The sequence below is a fragment of the Dictyostelium discoideum genome (assembly GCF_000004695.1).
Source record: "Dictyostelium discoideum AX4 chromosome 6 chromosome, whole genome shotgun sequence".
Lineage (NCBI taxonomy): Eukaryota > Evosea > Eumycetozoa > Dictyosteliales > Dictyosteliaceae > Dictyostelium > Dictyostelium discoideum.
The window spans coordinates 1062122-1083858 of NC_007092.3; the positions used below are offsets into that span (position 1 = coordinate 1062122).

At 23.0% G+C, this 21737-nt stretch overlaps 7 protein-coding genes across 7 annotated transcripts; 6 read left to right on the forward strand and 1 right to left on the reverse strand.

Moving 5' to 3' along the window:
* Window positions 1-2: 2 nt before the first annotated feature.
* Window positions 3-815, forward strand: DDB_G0292038 (hypothetical protein; the record flags this gene model as incomplete). The annotated part of the gene is made up of 1 exon (XM_629781.1): window positions 3-815. One exon carries the CDS (start codon window positions 3-5, stop codon window positions 813-815), a length of 813 nt encoding a protein of 270 aa, XP_629783.1.
* Window positions 816-1091: 276 nt separating this feature from the next.
* hemG (protoporphyrinogen oxidase) lies at window positions 1092-2690 on the forward strand (the record flags this gene model as incomplete). The annotated part of the gene is made up of 1 exon (XM_629782.1): window positions 1092-2690. One exon carries the CDS (start codon window positions 1092-1094, stop codon window positions 2688-2690), a length of 1599 nt encoding a protein of 532 aa, XP_629784.1.
* A 317-nt stretch (window positions 2691-3007) lies between these two features.
* Window positions 3008-3784, forward strand: DDB_G0292202 (hypothetical protein; the record flags this gene model as incomplete). The annotated part of the gene is made up of 1 exon (XM_629783.1): window positions 3008-3784. The coding sequence occupies one exon, from the start codon at window positions 3008-3010 to the stop codon at window positions 3782-3784; it is 777 nt and encodes a 258-aa protein (XP_629785.1).
* A 141-nt stretch (window positions 3785-3925) lies between these two features.
* DDB_G0292042 (glucose-methanol-choline oxidoreductase) lies at window positions 3926-6352 on the reverse strand (the record flags this gene model as incomplete). The annotated part of the gene is made up of 2 exons (XM_629784.1): window positions 3926-6011; window positions 6093-6352. The coding sequence occupies 2 exons, from the start codon at window positions 6350-6352 to the stop codon at window positions 3926-3928; spliced, it is 2346 nt and encodes a 781-aa protein (XP_629786.1).
* A 1347-nt stretch (window positions 6353-7699) lies between these two features.
* On the forward strand, window positions 7700-9393 carry DDB_G0292044 (hypothetical protein; the record flags this gene model as incomplete). The annotated part of the gene is made up of 2 exons (XM_629785.1): window positions 7700-8761; window positions 8839-9393. 2 exons carry the CDS (start codon window positions 7700-7702, stop codon window positions 9391-9393), a joined length of 1617 nt encoding a protein of 538 aa, XP_629787.1.
* Window positions 9394-9799: 406 nt separating this feature from the next.
* Window positions 9800-19877, forward strand: DDB_G0292046 (hypothetical protein; the record flags this gene model as incomplete). Its single annotated transcript, XM_629786.1, has 4 exons — window positions 9800-10386; window positions 10552-10750; window positions 10828-10971; window positions 11085-19877. 4 exons carry the CDS (start codon window positions 9800-9802, stop codon window positions 19875-19877), a joined length of 9723 nt encoding a protein of 3240 aa, XP_629788.1.
* Window positions 19878-20136: 259 nt separating this feature from the next.
* Window positions 20137-21074, forward strand: DDB_G0292048 (hypothetical protein; the record flags this gene model as incomplete). The annotated part of the gene is made up of 2 exons (XM_629787.1): window positions 20137-20646; window positions 20811-21074. The coding sequence occupies 2 exons, from the start codon at window positions 20137-20139 to the stop codon at window positions 21072-21074; spliced, it is 774 nt and encodes a 257-aa protein (XP_629789.1).
* Between the last annotated feature and the right edge of the window lie 663 nt (window positions 21075-21737).

The following is a 21737-nucleotide window of genomic DNA, read 5'->3' on the forward strand; positions in this document are numbered from 1 at the left end:
AAATGAGTGATATTATTTCAATTGAAAAAATTAATGAAAATGAAATTTCAGTGTTAATTAGACCAATGCATATAAATGATATAAATACAATTTATTCAATACAAAAAGAAATATTTCCAGCTGATGATTTATTTGAATCTTATGAAGCATTTGAAAATAAATTTTTAGTTTATCCACAAGGTTGTTTTTGTGTTGAATTAATTTTAGAGGGTGAAATAATTGATCAAGAAAATATCAATAAATATGAACCATCATCAGATTTAGAAATTAATAAAAAGAAATTACTAGGTCATTTCTTTTCACATCCATGGACAAAAGGTGAATTTCCACCATTAAATAACGCAAAAGCAATCAATGATGGAGTTGATAAAATCATTGATAGATCAATAGGTGAGTTGGTAACAGGTGTAAATAAAGAGAATGTAATGTTATATCTTAATGAAATCGCAGTTAGACCAATGGCAAGAGGTTTCAATTTAGCACGTTTATTATCAAATAGAGTTTTACATCACCTTTCAAAACAGTCACCATCATTTGACCATATTGGGTTGGTTTCTGTTCAAGGTTCTTTCACAGTTTGGGCTTCGATCGGTTTCGATATTGATCATAATTTACCACAAAAAAAAAAAGATTATCTTTGTAAAAATTATGGTGAAAAATCTTGTTATATGAAAATGGATTATTCAAAGAAAATTAAAAATTTAAAAAATAATCAACTTTATATTTGTCCAAATTTAATTTCAAATAATGTTAATAGTGGTATTTATTATTATGGTAAATTATTTAAAGAAGTTAAAAGAGTTTCAAAATTATAAAAAAAAAAAAAAAAAAAAAAAAAAAATAAAATTAAACTAATTATATATAAAAATGTATAAAAAAAAAGAAAATAAAAAAAAAGAAATTTCAAAATGATTCCATTTTTAAACCAAATCAATTTGTTTTATATTAATTTATTTTTTTATTTTTTTTTTTATTTTTTTTATTTTTTTTATTTTTTTTTTTTAAAATTATCATAGGTCTCCAAATTAAAAATATTTTTTTTTTTTTTTTTTTTTTTTAAAATAATTCACTTCAAACCACACTAAAAAAAAATGATTCAAAAAGTTGGAATTATTGGTAGTGGTATAAGTGGTTTATCAAGTTATTATTATTTAAGAAATGGTATAAATTTAACATCAAAATTTTCAAAAAATAATTTAAAGATTAATATTTTTGAAAAATCAAATAAAGTTGGAGGTAATATTCAAACAAGGATAATTCAAGGTAAAAATAAAGACGAAAAGATAATTGTTGAAGAAGGACCAAGAAGTTTAAGAGCATTAGGTAGAGGATTAAATACATTAGAGTTTATAAAAAGATTAGGTATTTCAAATGATATAATATTTAGTAGTGCAAATAGTAATGGTAAATTTGTACTATTAGATGGTAAACCAAAAGAAATCCCAATGACAAGTTTATTTGACATTATTAAATTCTCATTCAAACATTCCATTGTAAGTTCAATACTTAAAGAACCATTTAAAAAAGTACCAAGCCAAGTTAAAGAAATGGATCCGAATTGGGATGAATCTGTACACGATTTCTTTTCACGTAGATTAGGTAAAACAATGACAAAAACATTTATAGAACCAACAATACTTGGGATTTATGGTGGTGATTACACAAATCTATCGATTAAATCTACTTTTAAAAGAGCAGCATTACTCGAACCTTTTGGTGGTTTAATTTTAGGTTCATTATTTAAATCTAAAAAACAAAAACAATTTGAGTTGGATTTAGATAAAAATGAAAAACGTTTACTTCCATCTAAAAACGAATTAACTGAATTGTTTGATAAAGATACCGATAAAACAAATGTTTTCTCATTTAAAGAGAATGGATTATCAAGAATGATACAAAAATTAAAATCTTTAATTGAAAGTGATAGTTTAACCAAACTATATTTATCAACAAGTATAGTTGAAATTGAAAAGGATGTAACTAATGGTACATTAAAAGTCACTGATAATAAAGGTAATCAATATCAATATGATCAATTAATATCAACAATTCCATTGAATCAATTAGCACCAATGTTTAAAAAATCAGATTCAAAACTTTATCAACTTTTACAATCAGTTAATTATACTTCAATTGCAGTTATAAACTTAATTTATAAATCAAATAAAAATGTTGTAAAAATTATTAGTGATAAAGGATTTGGTTATTTAGTTCCATCAAAAGAGAACCAATCTGTAATTGGTGTTTGTTTTGATTCAAATACTTTTCCAGAATTTGTAAATAATAATAATAATAATAATAATGATAATGATAATGGTAATGAAAAAGATCAATCAATTATTACTGTTATGATTGGTGGTAATAATGGTATAAAAGATAGAAATGATAATTGGATTGATGTTACAAATACATCAAAAGATAAACTATTAGATATCGCTTTAAAACATTTAGATAAAGTTTTAGATATAGAATCATCACCTGATTTTACAAATGTTTCAATTTATGATAATGGTATTCCTCATTATAATATTGGTCACCAAAATTTAATAAATGAAATTCAAAATCATATTACTAAAAACTATGGTACAACTTTACTTTTAGGTGGTAATTCAATTGATGGTGTTGGTATTAATGACTCAATTCATAAATCAAAACAATTAATTAATAGTTTAAAATTATCAAATAATTAAAATTAAAATTAAATAATAATAAGTTATTATTTATTTAATTTGTGGTGTGTTTGGGAAAAAAATAAAAAATAAAAAAATAAATAAATTATAGTAAATTGACCACCCACAAAATAAATTATTTGTTTTATTTTATTTATTTCATACCACACTTTTCTTTTTACAAATAAATATTCAGTTTTTTTTATTTTTTTATTTTATTTATTTTTATTTATTTTTTATTTATTAAATACATTTAAATCTTTTTTTTTTTTTTTTTTTTTTTTTTAAATTATCATTATTATTTAATTATTTAATTATTTAAAATCTAAAGGATAAAAATGGAATTTAAAAAGATTTTAATAGTAACTATAATTTTTATTGAAATTGTTTTTGGTGGTGGAAATCCAATTTTCTTAGAAAATAAAATTAGTTTGGGAAAGAATCAATTACAAGCTAATTATCCAGTATTTGATATTCCAGCTAATTATGTAACAATTTTTACCTTAAAAATTGATGATTCAATTAAAAATTCAGATATTAATATTAATATTGGTTCACAAAAAGAGAATGGTAATGATTTAATTTTATTACAATTTAATGAATTAAATTATGTTCAAGGAAATACACCATTCTTAGTTCAACTATGTACAAATTCAGATGAAGAATTATTTAATATAACATGTTTAAATTATGATAATTCTGATTGTAAACTATCAATTTCAGTCAATGCATCAAATTCAAAAAGTTTTTGTTCTCAAACTCTTGATACATCCACTTTTGATGAATTTTTAAAAAACTTTTTCGATTTTGGTTTCCCACAACTTGGTCAATTTTCTAATGAAAATCAACCACAACAACAACCACAACAACAACCACCACCACAACAACAACCACCACAGCAAGGACAAGAAGAACAGGTACAAGGACAACAACAACAACAACAACAAGAACAATCAAATGGAAACCAACAAAATCAAGATAATAGTGAAGATAATGGTGAATTAAGACCTCTAATTAAAAGCCAACAACAACAAAATCAACCAAAATTGAAAATATCAAGATTTAATGATGAAACTAGTAATTGGTTTAATAATTTTTTTAAAAATAATTTTTAAAAAAATAATAATAATAATAAATTTAAAAAAAAAAAAAAAAAAAAAAAAAAGATGAATAGATTAATAAATAAATTAGATTAAATTAATACAAGTGACAAAAAAAATTTTATAGTTAATTAAATTTTTTTTTTTTTTTTTTTTTTAATTATCTCTTTCGTAAGCAATTTGAGTTGGAGAATCATTATTTAAATTTGCGGTTATTGTTGTTGAACTACCAATATTTGTAGTAGTAGTAGTATTATTATTACTATTTAAATTATTAGTATTTGGAAGTGGATATAATTGAATGATTTGATTTGCAATTATATGAGAGATTGCATAAATTGTAATCATTGGGTTAACACCAACTGAACTTGGTAATACAGAACCATCGGCAATGAATAATCTTTTAACATCCCAAGATTCACCATTTTCATTGACGACAGAATTTGATTTACTTGAACCCATTCTACAAGAACCCATTTGATGAGCACTAAGTATAACGGTTTGATTAGATTTATAACCATTTGATTTAATTGCTTTAATATACTGTTCAATTGTATCTTGATTTCCAGGTTTAAAGCCACTAATTGGTATAGATGCTTCAATTGCACCAATCTTTATCAATGCTCTTAACGATGCTTCAATTGATGGTAACATTGATTTCCAATCACGATCCGATAGTGTGTATTGAATTTTAGGGGATCTACCATCTTTATCCAATCTAATTTTACCAGGTACTGTATCTCTACAAATTGAAATGAATCCACTGTAATAACGTGCTTTCAACATTCGTTTCTTAAAATTGAATGAATCATCCCACATGAATGCACAATTTGAACCAGATAGTGCGATATGGGAGTTGGGAGTCTCCAAGATTGAACCTGTATTCTTCCCACTGTTTGGTAATATTTTTTGATACTTTTTACTAATTACAGTCATTGGTGGGCCTTTCCAAACCTCAACTGGTTGTGTATGTTCACCAATGATTGGTACAACTGGATGAAGATATAAATTGTTACCAATATTACTATTCTTAATTCTACTTTTTAACAATAAAGTTGGTGTATGTAATGCACCAGCTGAACAAACTACAATATGTGATTTAATAAAAACTCTATATTTTAAACCATCTGGTGTACTAACATATGCAATTACACCATGCACTGTTTGACCACCACCACCATTAGTTGTTGTTGAGTTTGTTGGTATTGTTGTTGTTGTAATTTCTTCAGCTTGACAATTTGTAATTATTTGACCACCTTTACTACAACAATCTTCTAAATAAGTTACCATTGAACTTTGTTTTGATTTTGATCTACAACCCATTGAGCAATTACCACATTGAGTGGTATCACAATTTTTAGTATTTCTTGGAATTGGTTGAGGATCAGCATCTAGTTCACGTAATGCTTGTTCAAGTAATTTATTGTTTCTATTATGTGCACCAGTACCATCTAGTGCGGTATCGATTGTATTTACATTTAATCTTGATGAAACTGAATCCATAGCATTATTGAATTTAATTGAATCGAAAGCATTGGGACATTGTTTTCTCCATTCCTCCAAGATTATATCGGGTGTTCTGATTGAGGCTGTCCAATTAACGGTTGTACCACCACCTAAACAATTTCCTGCTAAAATGTTTACTGATAGATCATCCGATGTTAAAGTACCTGCTTGTTCATAAAGCAATGGGAATGCTTCACTCTCTTTCCATGTCATATTATTGGAGGAGATGTAACTACCCTTTTCCAACACTATAACTTTATAACCTGCCTCGGCTAATAATGCCGCGGTTACACCACCACCAGCACCTGAACCAATTACAACTACATCTGCTTTCAATGAAGTTTCCGATGTTATTTTTATAAATGATAATTTCTCTTCACCTGGTATTTGTTCAGGTGGTGGAGGTGTATCATATCCAACGGCATCCCAATTGGGATTACTTGTTTCACCCCTATCCCCAATCACTGAATAATATATCGATATTGCCAATGGTACAATGGCTTTAAATGCTTGTCTTCTAATTGGATTCGATGAACTTTTCATCATTGTTAAAACTTGTTGTCTACTTTTTAATGGTAAATTCACAAAACTACTAAATTGACCTGTCAATATTATACCTGCTCCTGTTGTTGAAAATAATCCTAATAATGTTTTTAAATCACTAATTTGACTTGAACTTTTAGTTGCTACAATTAATTTTAAAAAATGTCCTGCAACATCTAAATCTGATGATTTTCTAAAAAAAATAATAAAATAAATAAATAAATAAATAAATAAATAAATTATTATTAAAGTTTAAAAAAATTATAAATTTTACCTTTTAAAATATTCTTTTAAAATATTTAATTGATGTTCTTTATGATTTTCATCAGAATTTTTTGAGTTTTTTGGTAATAGGTTTTCAATTTCATTTAAAGCAATTTCAGAATCATCAGAGAATAATGTATCACATATAACAGTTAGGGTTTTATACTCTGTCAATGTGAATATCCCATTGGATTCTGTGTGAACATCATTTTTATTTGAATTTGAGGTTGTTGTTGTGGTTGTATTTGATGTTGGTGTTGATGTTGACATTCTATTTGAAATTAAATAGGTACTTGTAATAATAATTACAAATACTGTTAAAAATAAAATTCCAATTGAAAATATAATTTTTGTATTTATATGTACACACACAATAAAACAATTGCAAATTTTTTCTAAATTTTTTTTTTTTTTTTTTTTTTTATTAATAATATTATGATATTTTTATTTTTATTTTTATTTTTTTTATTAATAATATTATTATTTTTATTTTAATTTAATTTTAATTTATTTTATCTTATTCGGTATAAAATGATAATATTACAATGAAAAACTCTAATTAGTATTAATTATTTTTATTATTTGAAGGAGGGGTGTACTAATGTTTTTTTTTTAGATTGCACCAAAATTTAAAAAAAAATAAAATAAAAATAAAAAAAAAAACAAATTAAAAAAAAAAAAAAAAAAAAAAACCAATTAAAAAAAAAAAAATAAAATCTAAGCAATTATTTTCACAACACGAATAACAGTTTATATAAATATATAAATATTGCAAATTATATTAACAACCCAAATGAAATTAAATTCTATAAATAAAAAATAATAATAGTTATTAGTTTATTGACAATGGTTTTTTTTTTTTTTTTTTTTTTTTTTCCAGAGATATAAAAAAAGTACACGATTTCAAATTAAAAAATTTAAAAAAAATTAAAATTTAAAAAAAAAAAATAAAAAAAATTAATTTTAAAAAAAAAAAAAAAAAAGATATCTAAATTTATTTTAATTTCATTTAAATTTATTTTAAGCTCAGTTTCATTTGAAAATTCATTCCCTTTATTAAAATCCCCTTTTAAATTATTAGTATTAGTATTTGTTAAATGTAAATAAAACAGGAAAAAATAAAAAAAAAATAATATAAAATCAAAAAAAAAATAAAAAATAAAAAAAAATAACCAAAAATAAATAGCAAAATAAACAATCAATTAAAAATAAACAATAAACAATTTTTATTTCCGATCGACTCACCAAATTTGTAATTTATTTTAAACACCCACAAAATAAAGAAAAAAAAAAAAAAAAAAAAAAAAAAAAAAAAAAAAAAAAAAAGGGGGCGTTTTTTTTTTTTTTAAAATTTTTTAAATTTTTTTTTTTTAAGTGATAACTGAATTGTCTTTAAAAATTTTTTTACAAATAAACAACATATAAATAATAATAATAATAATAATTATAATTATAATAATAATAATAGTAATAATTATAATTATAATAATATACTAAATTAAAATTTTTATTAATGATAATAGATTAGGAAAAACAATAAAATAAATAATAATAAGAAAATAAAATAAAATAAAATATATAGAGTTTTAAATATATATATATTTCAATATATATATAATGAACTCATCAAAGTCGATATCAAGTTCATCGACAATTCATTATCATCCAAAGAATAAAATTAAATTTATTCCATTTGGATCAACGACAGCTAATTCAAGTTTTGATGATGAAGAAACAATAAATAACAATAATACCAATAACATAATAGTAAATAGTAAATCACCGATGTCTAATAAAACAACAACAACAACAATAATAGATTCAAGAGATCAAAGCACTCATGTAAAAAGTAATAAATTAAATTTTAGCGATGAAATTAGTACAACCAATAAAAGTAATAATAGTAATGGTAATAATATAAATGTAGAATATGAAGAAGAAATAAAAAACAATAATAATAATAATAATAATAATAATAATAATAATAATAATAATAATAATAATAATGATGATGATTATGACAATAGGTATGATGAAGAGGATCATCTTGTAGATTTTGAAGAAGATGATAAATTCTCATCTTCATCATCTTCATCATCTTCATCAAATTCATTGTCAACTTTAGATCAACAACAATATAGCCAGCAGCATCATCATCATCATCACCACCATCATCATAAAAATTCAAATACATTGGTTGATAGTAGTGGTGGTAGTAGTAGTAGTGGTAGTAAATTATCATATACATTAACATTTATATTTGGTTTAATTGTTATATTTGCATGTATTTTTTATTTTTCAAAGAATTTAGTATCATTTTTAGAGTTTGTAAAAGAGTTGGGTTTATTGGGTAATGTGATATTGGGTATCGCATTCTTACCAACTGGTATACCATTGGCAATATTTAGTATATATATACCGTTGACATTATCAGCTGGTTTCATTTATGGATTCGTACCAGGTTTCATCACGGTTGCTATTGGAAGTGCAATCTCTGCAAGTTTTGGATTTTGGACAACTAGAAAATTATCTTTGAAATTCTTTGAATCAAAAATTGAACAATCACCAAAATTATCTTCACTAAGAAATAGAGTTGAACAACATCCTTTCAAAATTATAATCATTATGAGATTATTACCAATTCCATTTGGTATTCAAAATGGTTTATGTGCTGTATGTGTATATTATTATTATTAATATTAATATAGTAATACATAAAAAAATATTTACTAATAATTATTATTATTTATTAAAAGGTAACAAGAATTTCATATACAAAATTTATTTATTCATCAGTGATTGGGTTAACATTTGAAAATCTATTATTATCTTATCTAGGTAGTTCTATAAAATCAATAACAGATATTACAAATGGTCATCAAAATGCGTTTTCATCATATCAACAAGGTTTAATTGCAATTGCGATTGTTGCTGCTATAATTTTAACTTGTATTGGTAAAAAGGTTTTATCTTTATCTGCTTATCATCAACCACTACCTGTAACAATGAATGATATAAATAATAATAATAATAATGGTATTAATAATGAAAATAATAGTATTATTAATAATAATAATAATAATAATAATAATAATAATAATAATAATAATAATAATACTAAAGATAACCAAGCAAAAGATATTGTATTGGTAATAAAATCAACATCTTCATCAAATTTAATACCACCCACTCCAACACCTTTAACTTCTGATGTTATATCAATATCAAAAGAAAATAATAATTTAAATTCAACTATTAGTTTAACAACATCAATATCAAATACTACCAAAAAATTAGAAAAAATTAAATAATAAATATTATTTTTTGTTTTTCCAGAAATTTTATTTTTATTTTTTTTTTTTAATAAAAATAAAAATAAAAAAATTAATATCAATCTTTTATTTTTTTTTTTTTTTTTTTAAACAATTTTATAATGTTAATAATATGAAAATTAATTTTCATACTATATTTTTTTTTTTTTTTTTTTTTAATCATTTTTTTAAACTTTTCTGGCAATGATGTCAGTTGAAAAAAAAAAAACTTAAAAAAAAAAGTAATTAATAAAATTAATTTTTTTTTTTTTTTTTTTTTTTTTTTTTTTTTTTTGGTATTTTTTTTTTTTTTTTTTTTTTTATTTTAAATTATTTTGAAATTTTGGAAAAAAAAAAAAAGAAAAAATTAATTGATTGTTTTAATCATTCAATATCATAACAGATAATGATTGAAAATAACAATAATACTCATTTAATTAATAGTGGTAGCAGTAGTGATACTTCTTTACCAATAGATGAAGATATTTCTATTAAAAATAAAGAAGATTGTAGTAATGATAATAATAATAACAATAATAATAAAAATGATGCAATCATAAACACTACCACGACACCAACAATAGTTAACGAAAATAATTGTTCAAAAGTTGATGAAGTTTTAGAAAAACCACCACAACAACAACCACAACAACAACAACCACAACAACAACAACAACAACAACAACAACAACAACCACAACCACAACAACAACAACAACAACAACAACAACAACAACAACAACAACAACAATTAACACCACAACAAATACAACAACAGTTAAAACAAAAACAAATTAAAGAGATAAATGCTGATTTTCAAAGATATTATAGAGAGATTGAAAGAGGTGAATCATCACCAGTTCAATCAATTCAATCTTTAACAATGATAATGACTGGTGTTCATCCTGATAGAGTTTTAGATTCTGATCAAAAGAATTTATTTGTTTCCCAATGGTTACCAAAATATGTCACAAGTGTTTTATCTTTAAAAAAGTAAGTTTTATTGATGGTGATGATTATTATTATTATTTTTAAAATAAACAATCAAAAATAAAGCAAAAAAAAAAAAAAGTTTATTAATTTTTTTTTTTCCCTTTCCCCCTTTTCCCCCTTCCCCCCCCAAAAAAAAAAAAAAAAAAAAAAAAAAAAAAAATTTAGTTTATCAAATGATATTAAACCGGTTATAGCAAATTTCTTAAAAACAGCAATAGAATTAGCATTAGAATATTTAAATTTTGATTACCCAGAACTTTGGATTTCTTTTTGTAGAATTTTCAATCCAGCCCATTCATTTTATTATAATGATAAATTTGGTTATACAAAAGAAGATTTCACAGAATTTCAAAATTTTAAATTGGTAATATATTTCCTAAAATATATATATATATTTCAAAAATATTTTTTAATATTAATATTTCTTTTTTAATTTTTCAGAAACCTGATAATTCGACATCATTTTTTTATATTAGAAATTTAAATATTTTATTTGAAAATAATTTTTATGAAAAATTATTGGTATTAATTACATTAAAACCTCAATTAGGTAGACTTGCATCCATTATGAAATCTATATATTTGGTAAATATATATTTATTATATTATTTTATTTTTTTAAATTTTATTTTATTAATTTACTTTATCCAAAAAAAAAAAAAAAAAAAAAAAAAAAAAAAAAAAAAAAAAAATAAAAGTCAAGAGATTATTTATCAAATCAATTTTTCAATAGTTATTTATTTAGATTAAAAGAAATTTTATATAATTACTTTTTAGATTTATTTTATGAAGATTTACCAATACAAGAGAGAGAGTTATATAAAGAGATTTATCAATATATTCAACATTTATTTTCAATAATTATTTCACAAGGCGAAATTTCAAGAATGTCACAAGAATTTGATCTCAATCGTGCATTACGTTGCTTTCAAAGTGTTAACCTTGAAAAAAAATTAAGAGGCCTTCGTTATATTACAAAAGAATCTTCGAAATGTTTAAAAAAAGATACAGATAAACAAATAATTATAAATTTTATAAGAAAACAAAAACAAGATAATAATAATAATAATAATAATAATAATAATAATAATAATAATAATAATAATAATAATAATAATAATGTAAATTGTAATTTTAATAGTGAAAACAGTAATAATAATAATAATAATTATAATAATAATTATAATAATAATTATAATAATAGTAATAGTAGTAGTAATAATAATAATAATAGTAATGATAATGGTAATGGTAATAGTAATGGTATAAATAATAATAATAATAATAATAATAATAATAATAATAATAATAATAATAATAATAATAATAATAATAATAATAATAATAATAATAATAATAATAATAATAATAATAATAATAATAATAATAATAATAATAATAATAATAATAATAATAATAATAATAATGGTAATAGTATTAGTAATGGTAATAATAATAGTAACAACAGTAATAATAGTAACAACAGTAATAATAGTAATAGTAATAGTAATAGTAATAATAATAATAGTAATAATAATAATAATTCAAATGTAAATAGTCCAAATCCACAGATTTTATATGATTGGATATTAAAGAATGAAATAATTGAAAATTGTTGTAAAATTAGTGATCAACCAGATATTATTAGACATTGTATACCAGTTATGACATTTCTTTGTCAATATTGTCAATTTGATAATAATCATTTGAAATTGTTATGGAATAGTTTAGTTGGAAAACATGAATCAATAAAGAACATTATGTATTCTGCTATATTGACATTAGTAAATTGTTTACTTTTTGATCAAGTCGAATTTTTATACCACAAGATACATAAAACCATCACTTCAATGAAAACATCCGAATTTGATAGTGACCTATTATTATTCCTTTATAATTTCACTGTTCTCTCAATTACACATCCAGATAATTTACCAATAACAAATAAAAAATATTTTGGTGTTGATATATTTTGGTCATTATGTACTCAATCTCAAATTTCACCTTCACCTTCTCCAGTATTATCACAACAATCACATGATAATAGCAATAATAGCAATGGTAATAATAACAATAATAATAATAATCAATTATCACAAAATTTATGTATAAAAGCAAGAGTTCATTTTATTCAAATTTTAAGATTACAAGAATGTTCATCATTAAGAACTCAATATTTAGAAGCATCAATTGAAAATTTAAAAAATAATATATCAATAGTTGAATCATTAGCATTGATTATCAATATTATTGATCCAAAGAAACAAAAGACATTTATAGAAATTTTAGAATCAAAATATAAAATATTTGATTTATTCTTTAGGGAGATTGGTAATTATAAAAAAGTTGCACAAGAAAAATTAAAATCACTTGTAAATTATTCACCAGAGGGTAACAACAACAACAACAACAATAATAGTAATAACTTTATAAATTTAAATAATGTTACATTTGTTGGTCAATTTCCACATTTAGTTCAAGTTCAAGGAAGATTGGATTTCTTGGAGTTTATATTATCACAATCCAATTTAATGTTAAATATTCAACAGGTTGATATATTATGGGATTCATTCATTGCAAATGCCTTAACTCATGAAGAGAGAGAATTATGTTTCCTTTGGTTAAAGAATACTAAAATCTCTGGAAATGCAGGTAGATCAACCATACCAGAGAATGTCGTACGTCATTTGTTTTTAGATAAAATGCCAAATATGGATTGGAGTCATTTAGGTCCTTCATCTTATAGTGTTTTTGAAAGATTTTTTTTCTTTGTAAATGAAAAAGCAGGTAAAATTAAACGTATACAATATTCAATTTTTGGTTCAACTGGTGAAATGTTTTCAAATCAGTTAGGTATCTCTTCAAATTCTACAAAATTAAAATCAATAAATAATGGTGGTAGTGCAAATTCTTCACCATTATTACAAGCTGTAAATAATCAAAATCAACAATCATCACAACAACAACAACCAAATAGTAATAATAATACACCAAATGCATCACCTCATTCTTCACCTTTATTAACTTCTGCGAATAGTAATAATAATAATATCAATAATAATAACAATAATAATAATAATAATAATAATAATAATAATAATAATAATAATAATAATAATAATAATAATAATAATAATAATTATAATAATCAAATACCTAGTGATTATATACCATCAGATTATTATATAGCAAGTACGGAATTAATGGGTATTAGCTATCTTTGGTCAATTGCATTAGATTCTGTACAGGTAGAACTTAGTAATTTAGCTATAAATACATTAAATACATTGTATCAAAGTGGTGAGAATCAAAAATCATTGAAATTTAAAGAGGAATTTATAAGAGTTTGTGTAGATAATATCTCTAGAAATTTAGTAATGATAAAAAATCCAAATTCAAGAGAGGATTCAATCAATAGAATTTGTAGAGCGTTAACAATGTTAAAAATATTTAAAGATACGAAAAATTCAGATAATGGTAATCTAAATAATGGTGTTAGTGGAAACTACTCATTGTCATCATCACAAGATAGAAATAGATTAGCAATGTTAAATAGAGGACAACAACAACAACCATTATCGAATGCAGATAGACCATTTTCATTTTTAGTTAAATTCGATAGAGGTGATTCATATATAATTTCCGATATTTTCGGTACTGATACTCTTAGAATGTTTAAGAGAAAGGTTGCTTCAATTTATAATGTTATACCAAAACCAACTGTTAAATCATTAAAAGTTTACTTGGCTGACAAAGAATTAAAAGATGATGATAAAACAATTGAAGAATACAAAATTTTAGATTCAAATGGTGTACAGTTAAATCCAATTTTTGTAAAACGAACAATTTCTTCAACTACACAACCATTATCAAATTCAAATTCACCATTATTACCATCACCATTAAATAGTTCACAACAATCACAACAACCACAACAAACACAACAACAACAAGATAATAATAATAATAATAGTAATAATAATAATTCAAGTTCAAATAGTAGTAAAAAGAATGATAAAAAAGGAAAATCTAAAAAAGATAGATCATTATCTCAAGATAATGATAATGATACAGATAATGAAGAGGAAGTAGATGTATTAGAGGATGCACCAATTGCCTCAATTATTATTGAATCATTACAACATCAATTGGGTGGTTTTGGTTTAGTTGGTGATTTATTATTAAGAAAAGTTCAAGAATCTGGTATGAAATCAAAATCATCATTTGGTAATAGTGGAAAATCAAAGAATGAAGATATTATAACTGCTATTCTTTCAAAGTCAATGTATTTCGAACAAATTTTCAATCTTTTAAATTTAGAAGAACAAATTATTGCAGAGAAAGCTTGGGATATTTTATCAGAGTTACCATTAAATGAAAAATTATATAAAGAAATTAAAAATTTATCATTTGATTTATCAATTTTATTCCCAACTCATTCAATCTTTAAAACTCAATATTCTTTAAAAATTTTTGAAAATGTTTTAAAACCATTAACTTCTGTATCTTATAGTTCAATTAATAATAATAATAATAATAATAATAATAATAATAATAATAATAATAATAATAATAATAATAATAATAATAATAATAATAATAATAGTAATGGTAATAGTAATAGTTTAACATCATCAAGTGAAAGAATGCCAGGTACACCAAATACACCATCTTCAAATGGTAGAGATAATAGCAATAGCAACAGCAATAATAGTAATAGTGCACCACTTCCATCAACTAATTTCTCATTAAGTGGTAGTAATGATGGTATACCAATTATTTCAATAAATTCATCGTCACCAATTAATACACCACAATCTGGTAATACACCACAACTTTTATCACAACCAAATAACAATAATAATAATAATAATAATAATAATAATAATAATAATAATAATAATAATAATAATCTATTATTAAATACACCAGAAGAGATTAAAGAAAGATTTATTCAAAAACAAGGTGTTGGTTATTTAGTTAAAGTTTTCATTCAAACTCCAATAACTCGTCAAAAAGGTACAATAAAAATGTTTGGTTCAATTTTGAAAACTTTATCAACTATTACATTAAGACCATCAAAAGAGAATTTGAAAGTTTCATACTCTATGCAAAAGAAAGAGTTTAGAAGTGAAACCTCTTATTCTATGGGACCCGATTTCATTCAAAAGGTTTTCTTGGTAATTTCAACCATTTGTCCAATGATTGATTCAAACATTCAAAATAAACAATTGGTTGAGGATTTACATATTCTCTGTCATTATGGTTTGGAGATATTCATTACATCAATACTAACCAATAGTAATAGTGGTGGTAATAATATTTTGACAACTTTGAAATCCTTTGATTGGAGTCAATGGTTAAAACTATTATTATTGGAATGTTCCGATTTAACCATTCAAGTTAAAGTCTCAAATTTAATATTAAACCTAACAACCAATTTCAAATCGTCAGCTTATTTAAATAATGGTGCAACCGTCGATCAACATCTAACCATTGATGTATCATTATTCTTTTTGAATATACTATTAATGTTTTTACCACAAATTAATTTATATCATTCAACCGCTGAACAATTCTTTTGTTTATTATCAGATCTTCTTTGTATTGGTTATCCTTCATCAAATTCAAATTCTGCTTCAACGACTCCAAAATCATTATCAAGTAATAATATTGCAAGTCAATTAAATATTCAACAACAACAACAACAACAACAACAACCACAACAACAATTATCATTATTACCAATTGCAAAAACAAATAGTACTGATTATGAAAGTGCAAATTTATATGATAGTCATCATCAAGATAAGAACGAATCAATTGATTTCGTTAGAAATTTATTATCAAATTTAATTCATCAATTGAAAACCATACAAAGTAGAGAAAAGACAGGATCAAATCAAAAAGATCATATTTTAATTGGTATATTGAATGTAATTCGTAGTTTAATAAAGAGAAGATCATCATTGAAACAACTTTGTAAAGAGAAACAATTATCAGAGTTCTTATTTCACAATTGTTTATTCATGACACCAAGTGCCAATGATCATGGATCAACTGAACAACCACCATTATGTAAAATGAAAGAGACAAGAATGGCATGCTTTAGATTATTGAAAGAGTTGGCAAAGAATGATCAAACCTCTTTCTATCAAGTGATCTCTTTGATTTCAAATGAAATCGATTCAATCGATCCAATTTGTGAATGGAATTATTCACCACTTGAAAAAGAGAAATCAATCTATGGTTTTGTTGGTTTAAAAAACCAAGGTGCAACTTGTTATATGAATTCATTATTACAACAACTCTATTATTCACCCTATTTAAAAAATGGTATTCTTTCAATTAGTTTACAACCATTACAACAAATTATTAATGATTTACAACAACAATTAAATTTAATTCCAAATGTTATTGGTTGCAATAATAGTAATAATAATGGTAGTACACCACCACCACAAACCCCATTAAATCAACATAATTTACAACCATATCCAACGATGTCAAATTCAAGTGGTACTGCTGGTGGTGGTGGTGGTGGTAATAATAGTAATGGTAATGGTAATGGTAATAATACAAATGGTAATAATCAAAATTTAGAAAAACATAAAGAATTACAAAAAAAGATTGAAGATTATAATTTAATGAATCAATTACAATTACTATTTATTTATTTACAAGAGAGTTCAAAGAAATATTATGATCCATATAATTTTTGTAAATCAATTAGAAATTATAATGGTGATATAATTAATCCAGGTATTCAAATGGATGCTTATGAATTCTTTTTATTATTATTAGAGAAATTAGAGGATTTAATGAAGGATATGCCACAGAAATCAATTTTAAAGGAAAGTTTTGGTGGTGTATTAACCAATCAAATCATTTCAAAGGAATGTACTCATAGATCACATAGAGAAGAACCATTCCTATCACTATCGATGGATGTAAAGAATAAACGCTCAATTGCGGAATCAATGGCATCATTTGTTGATGAAGAGTTCCTAGTTGGTGATAATAAATATAAATGCGAGTCATGTGATTCACGTGTAGATGCAATCAAACGTACATTAATTGAAAAGTTACCAAATACTTTAATTCTACATATGAAAAGATTTGAATTTGATTTGGATACAATGAGAAATAACAAATTAAACGATTTCTATGAATTCCCAATGCTATTGGATATTGAACAGTTTACAGTGGAATCAGTTGAAAGAAGAGAAAAGAATAATATATTAATGACATCAATCGATCCAAATCAATATCGGTATTCATTATCAGGTATTGTTTTACATCAAGGTACAGCAGACTCAGGTCATTATTTCACATTAATAAAGGATTCAACCAATGGTAATTGGTTTGAATTGAATGATACATTGGTACAACCATATGATCCAAATAGAATTCCATATGATTGTTTTGGTGGTTTTGAAGAGTTTAGAGAAATCGATAAGGAAACCCAAAAACCAATCATGGTAAGAAGACCAAAAACTTGCAATGCCTATATGTTATTCTATAGTAAAGTAAATACAAACTATGGTGATAATAACATTGCCTCATTGGAAAGAGTTGACACTGTTAGTGATACTACCTCTACCACAATTGTTGCTGGAGCTGCTGGTGATTTAACAAATAATGATAATAATAGTGTTGGTAGTAGTATTAGTGCAAATTCAAGTTCAAATAATTTACCTGAAATCGTATTATCAAATGATCACACCAATACAAATACAAATACAAATACTACAACTTCACCTTTATCTACTTCAATACCACCTTCACCTTCTCCAATTCAACGTTCAAATAATAATAATAATAATAATAATAATAGTAATAATAATAATAATAATAATAATAATAATAATACAACTTTAACAAATACTACAACTAAAATATCAATGGAAGCATTAGAAACAGTTTGGAATGAAAATAAAATTTATTTGAAAGAGAAATTCCTTTATGATTTAGATTTTGGTACATTTGTATGGGATATTGTTAATCTTAATCATAATCCAACATTTGATACTGTAGTTCCAACACTAGTGACAAACATTAATACAAATAAAGAATATCAAGATTTAATTTTATCAAGTATTAAACTATCAACTAAATTCTTGATTGAAATTTATGCTCACTCCAAAGAGACTAGAATTATCGATGTTTGGGGATACCATATCAAGAGATTATTAAGAGAATCAATTAATGGTGCAGAATGGTTCATTTCTTATTTGGTTGAAAAGAAACAATTATTAAAAGGTATCCTAGTGACTTGTTTATTCGAAAAGACTAAAGCCACTTTTGTTGATTTGGTCACATTTGCTGTTGCCTTAAGAAAGAATTCAGATTTACCTCATAGTAGAAATCAATTAATACCCTCAGTCGTATCATTATGTAATACATTGATGGCAATGGTTAAATGTTATAAAGAATATTCTAAACGTACCGTTCAAAGATTACTTTCATTATTATTAAGTATTGTTTCAGATTGTTCAATGGAAAGGGAATATCTCTTACAAAAAGGTATCATTTCAAAACTTGTAGATACTTTTATTGGTACTTACATTTTAAATAATAATGGTGGTTATAATAATAGTAATAATAATAATAATGGTTATAATAATAATAACAATAATAATAATAATAATAATAATAGTAATAATAATAACAACAATAATAATAATAGTAATAACAATAATAATAATATATTTACAGAACCAAATAAGATTTTAGATTTACTTAGTTATTTAATTAGACAATGTCAAAATGCAATTGAATCTGTAATTGTTCAAACACAATTAACAAATTATCCATCAGAAAAAGATAGAACTAAACCATTGATTCATATTCTTTTAGATAAAAAAGCTCCAATTAGTGATTCAATTTATAAATCATATTCAAATTCTTTAGTTTCACTCAATGGTAATGGTAATAATGAAGAATTACAATTATATAATAGTGGAAATGAACATATTAATGGTAAAAGAAATTATTTATACATTTTCTCTGATACAACATTTGTTTCAATTTTATCAAAAGCATTTTTAATTAAATCAATTAAAGAGAATGGTTCAAGTGATTCAGTGAAATTAATAATTAAACATTTATCATGGAATAATAAATCTGTATCAACTCATTATTTGAATGTTATTAAAGAGACTTTATTGAAATCACAAGTTCAATTCTATTGGAATATTCTTAGTGCATTAACAACTTTACTAGAGATACCAGATGCAATTGCCGCTTGGAGAATTGAAACTTCAATGGCTTCATTATTACGTTTACCAGAGAATATGATTTATAATCAAGATGGTCATGATATTTTCTTGAAATACATTACAAAAATCACTGGCTCTCCAAATTATTCCTCTGCAAATTATGCTGCAATTTCAAATTTCCAACCAATTCTTATTGATGAATTCGTTTCTTGGAAACAAAAACATAAAGAAATTATCATCAAAACTATTAAAGATACTTATTATAGATAAAAAAAAAAAACAATTAAAAAAAAAAACAATTTAAAAAAAAAAAAAATATTTGTATAAAAGAAATCAATAAAAACCTGATGTATATCGTTTTAAAATTTTTTGTTCTATTTTATTTTTATTTTTTTATTTTCATTTTTTTATTTATTTTTTTTTTTTTTTTTCGCACAAGTGTTTAATTATTTTTTTATTTTTTTTTTATTTTTATTTTTTTCGATTTTCAGATTTCCTAAAATAACAAATAATAATAATAATAATAATAATGACAAATATTAGTGAATTTAAATCATTACCAAATGCAAATGAACCAAAAATGGATCATTTAACAACAAAAGATTATAAAGATGTTTATGAACCATCAGAAGATTCATATTTATTTATAGATTCATTACAAAAGGATTATGAAAATATAAAAGAAATGAAACCATTTATAATGTTAGAGATTGGATCTGGTAGTGGATTTGTAATAACATTTCTAGCTAAATTGTTAGGTAATGATGGTAGTAAATATTATATGTCAACTGATATCAATCCAAAGGCTGCTATTGCATCAAGTAAAACTTCAATTGAAAATAATGTTCATTTAGATGTTTTAAATACTTCTTTCGTTTCATCAATTGAAAGACTTAAAGGCTCAATAGACATTTTATTATTTAATCCACCTTATGTTCCAACACCTTCTGAAGAAGTTAATGAAGGTGGTATCGTTGCTTCTTGGGCTGGTGGTATAAATGGTAGGGAAGTTATTGATAAATTATTACCTCAAATACCTGTAAGTTAAAAATTATTTAAATTAATAAATAAATAAATAAATAAATAAATAAATAAATAAATAAATAAATAAATAAATAAATAAATAAATAAATAATAATAATTAAAAATAAGAAGAAATTTCAAAATAAAAATATTAATAATAATTTTTTTAAACAATTTCAGAGCATTTTATCAAAAAAAGGATTTTTTTATATTGTATTAGTTCAAGAAAATAAACCAAAACAAGTAATTTCTATATTAGGAGAATATGGATTTAGTTATAAAGTAGTTGGAAAAAGAAAAGCAAGAAATGAATTATTATACATTATAAAATTTTATAGAGAAAATAATAATAATAATAGTAATTATAGTAATAATAATAGTAATGATAATAATAATAATAGTAATAATAATAGTAATGATAATAATAATAATAGTGTTAACTAATTATTATAATAATAATAATAATAATAATTGTAGTGGTATTGAAATAAAAAAAAAAAAAAAGAAATGAAAAGATATAAGAAATAATATGGAAATAGAATAAAAAAAAAAGGAAGGGAAAATCTCCAATCATAATATCTAGAATTATGATAATTATTTTAATTTAATCTTTAGGATATATATGGTATAAGTGTGTGAAAGTAAAAAATAAAGTAAATTTCAATCTTTGTTTGAATTGCACTAAATCGTAAGAAATAACAATATCACAATTTATCATTAATTTATAATATCAAAAATAAATACATTCAAAAGCAAAAAAATCAAATACCGGTAATTTTTTTTTTTTTTTTTTTTTTTTTATTTAATAATTTAATATTAATATTGAACATAAAAAGAACACATACCCCCCCCAATAAATAAATTTTCTTTTTTTTTTTTTAATGTTGGTGTTGTGTAATGATATTGGGGGCTACCACCTTCCTTCATTTTTCATTTTTCAACCTTACATTCACATTCAGCAGTGTGTTTGTGTGTGAATTTATTTATATTTTTGTTTTTTGTAACAACAATTTTTCAAATAACAATACAATGATGAAAAAAAAAAAAAAAAAAAAAAAAAACAAATAAATCCTCGCGATTGTTAGTTATTTTTGATGGCACTTTTTC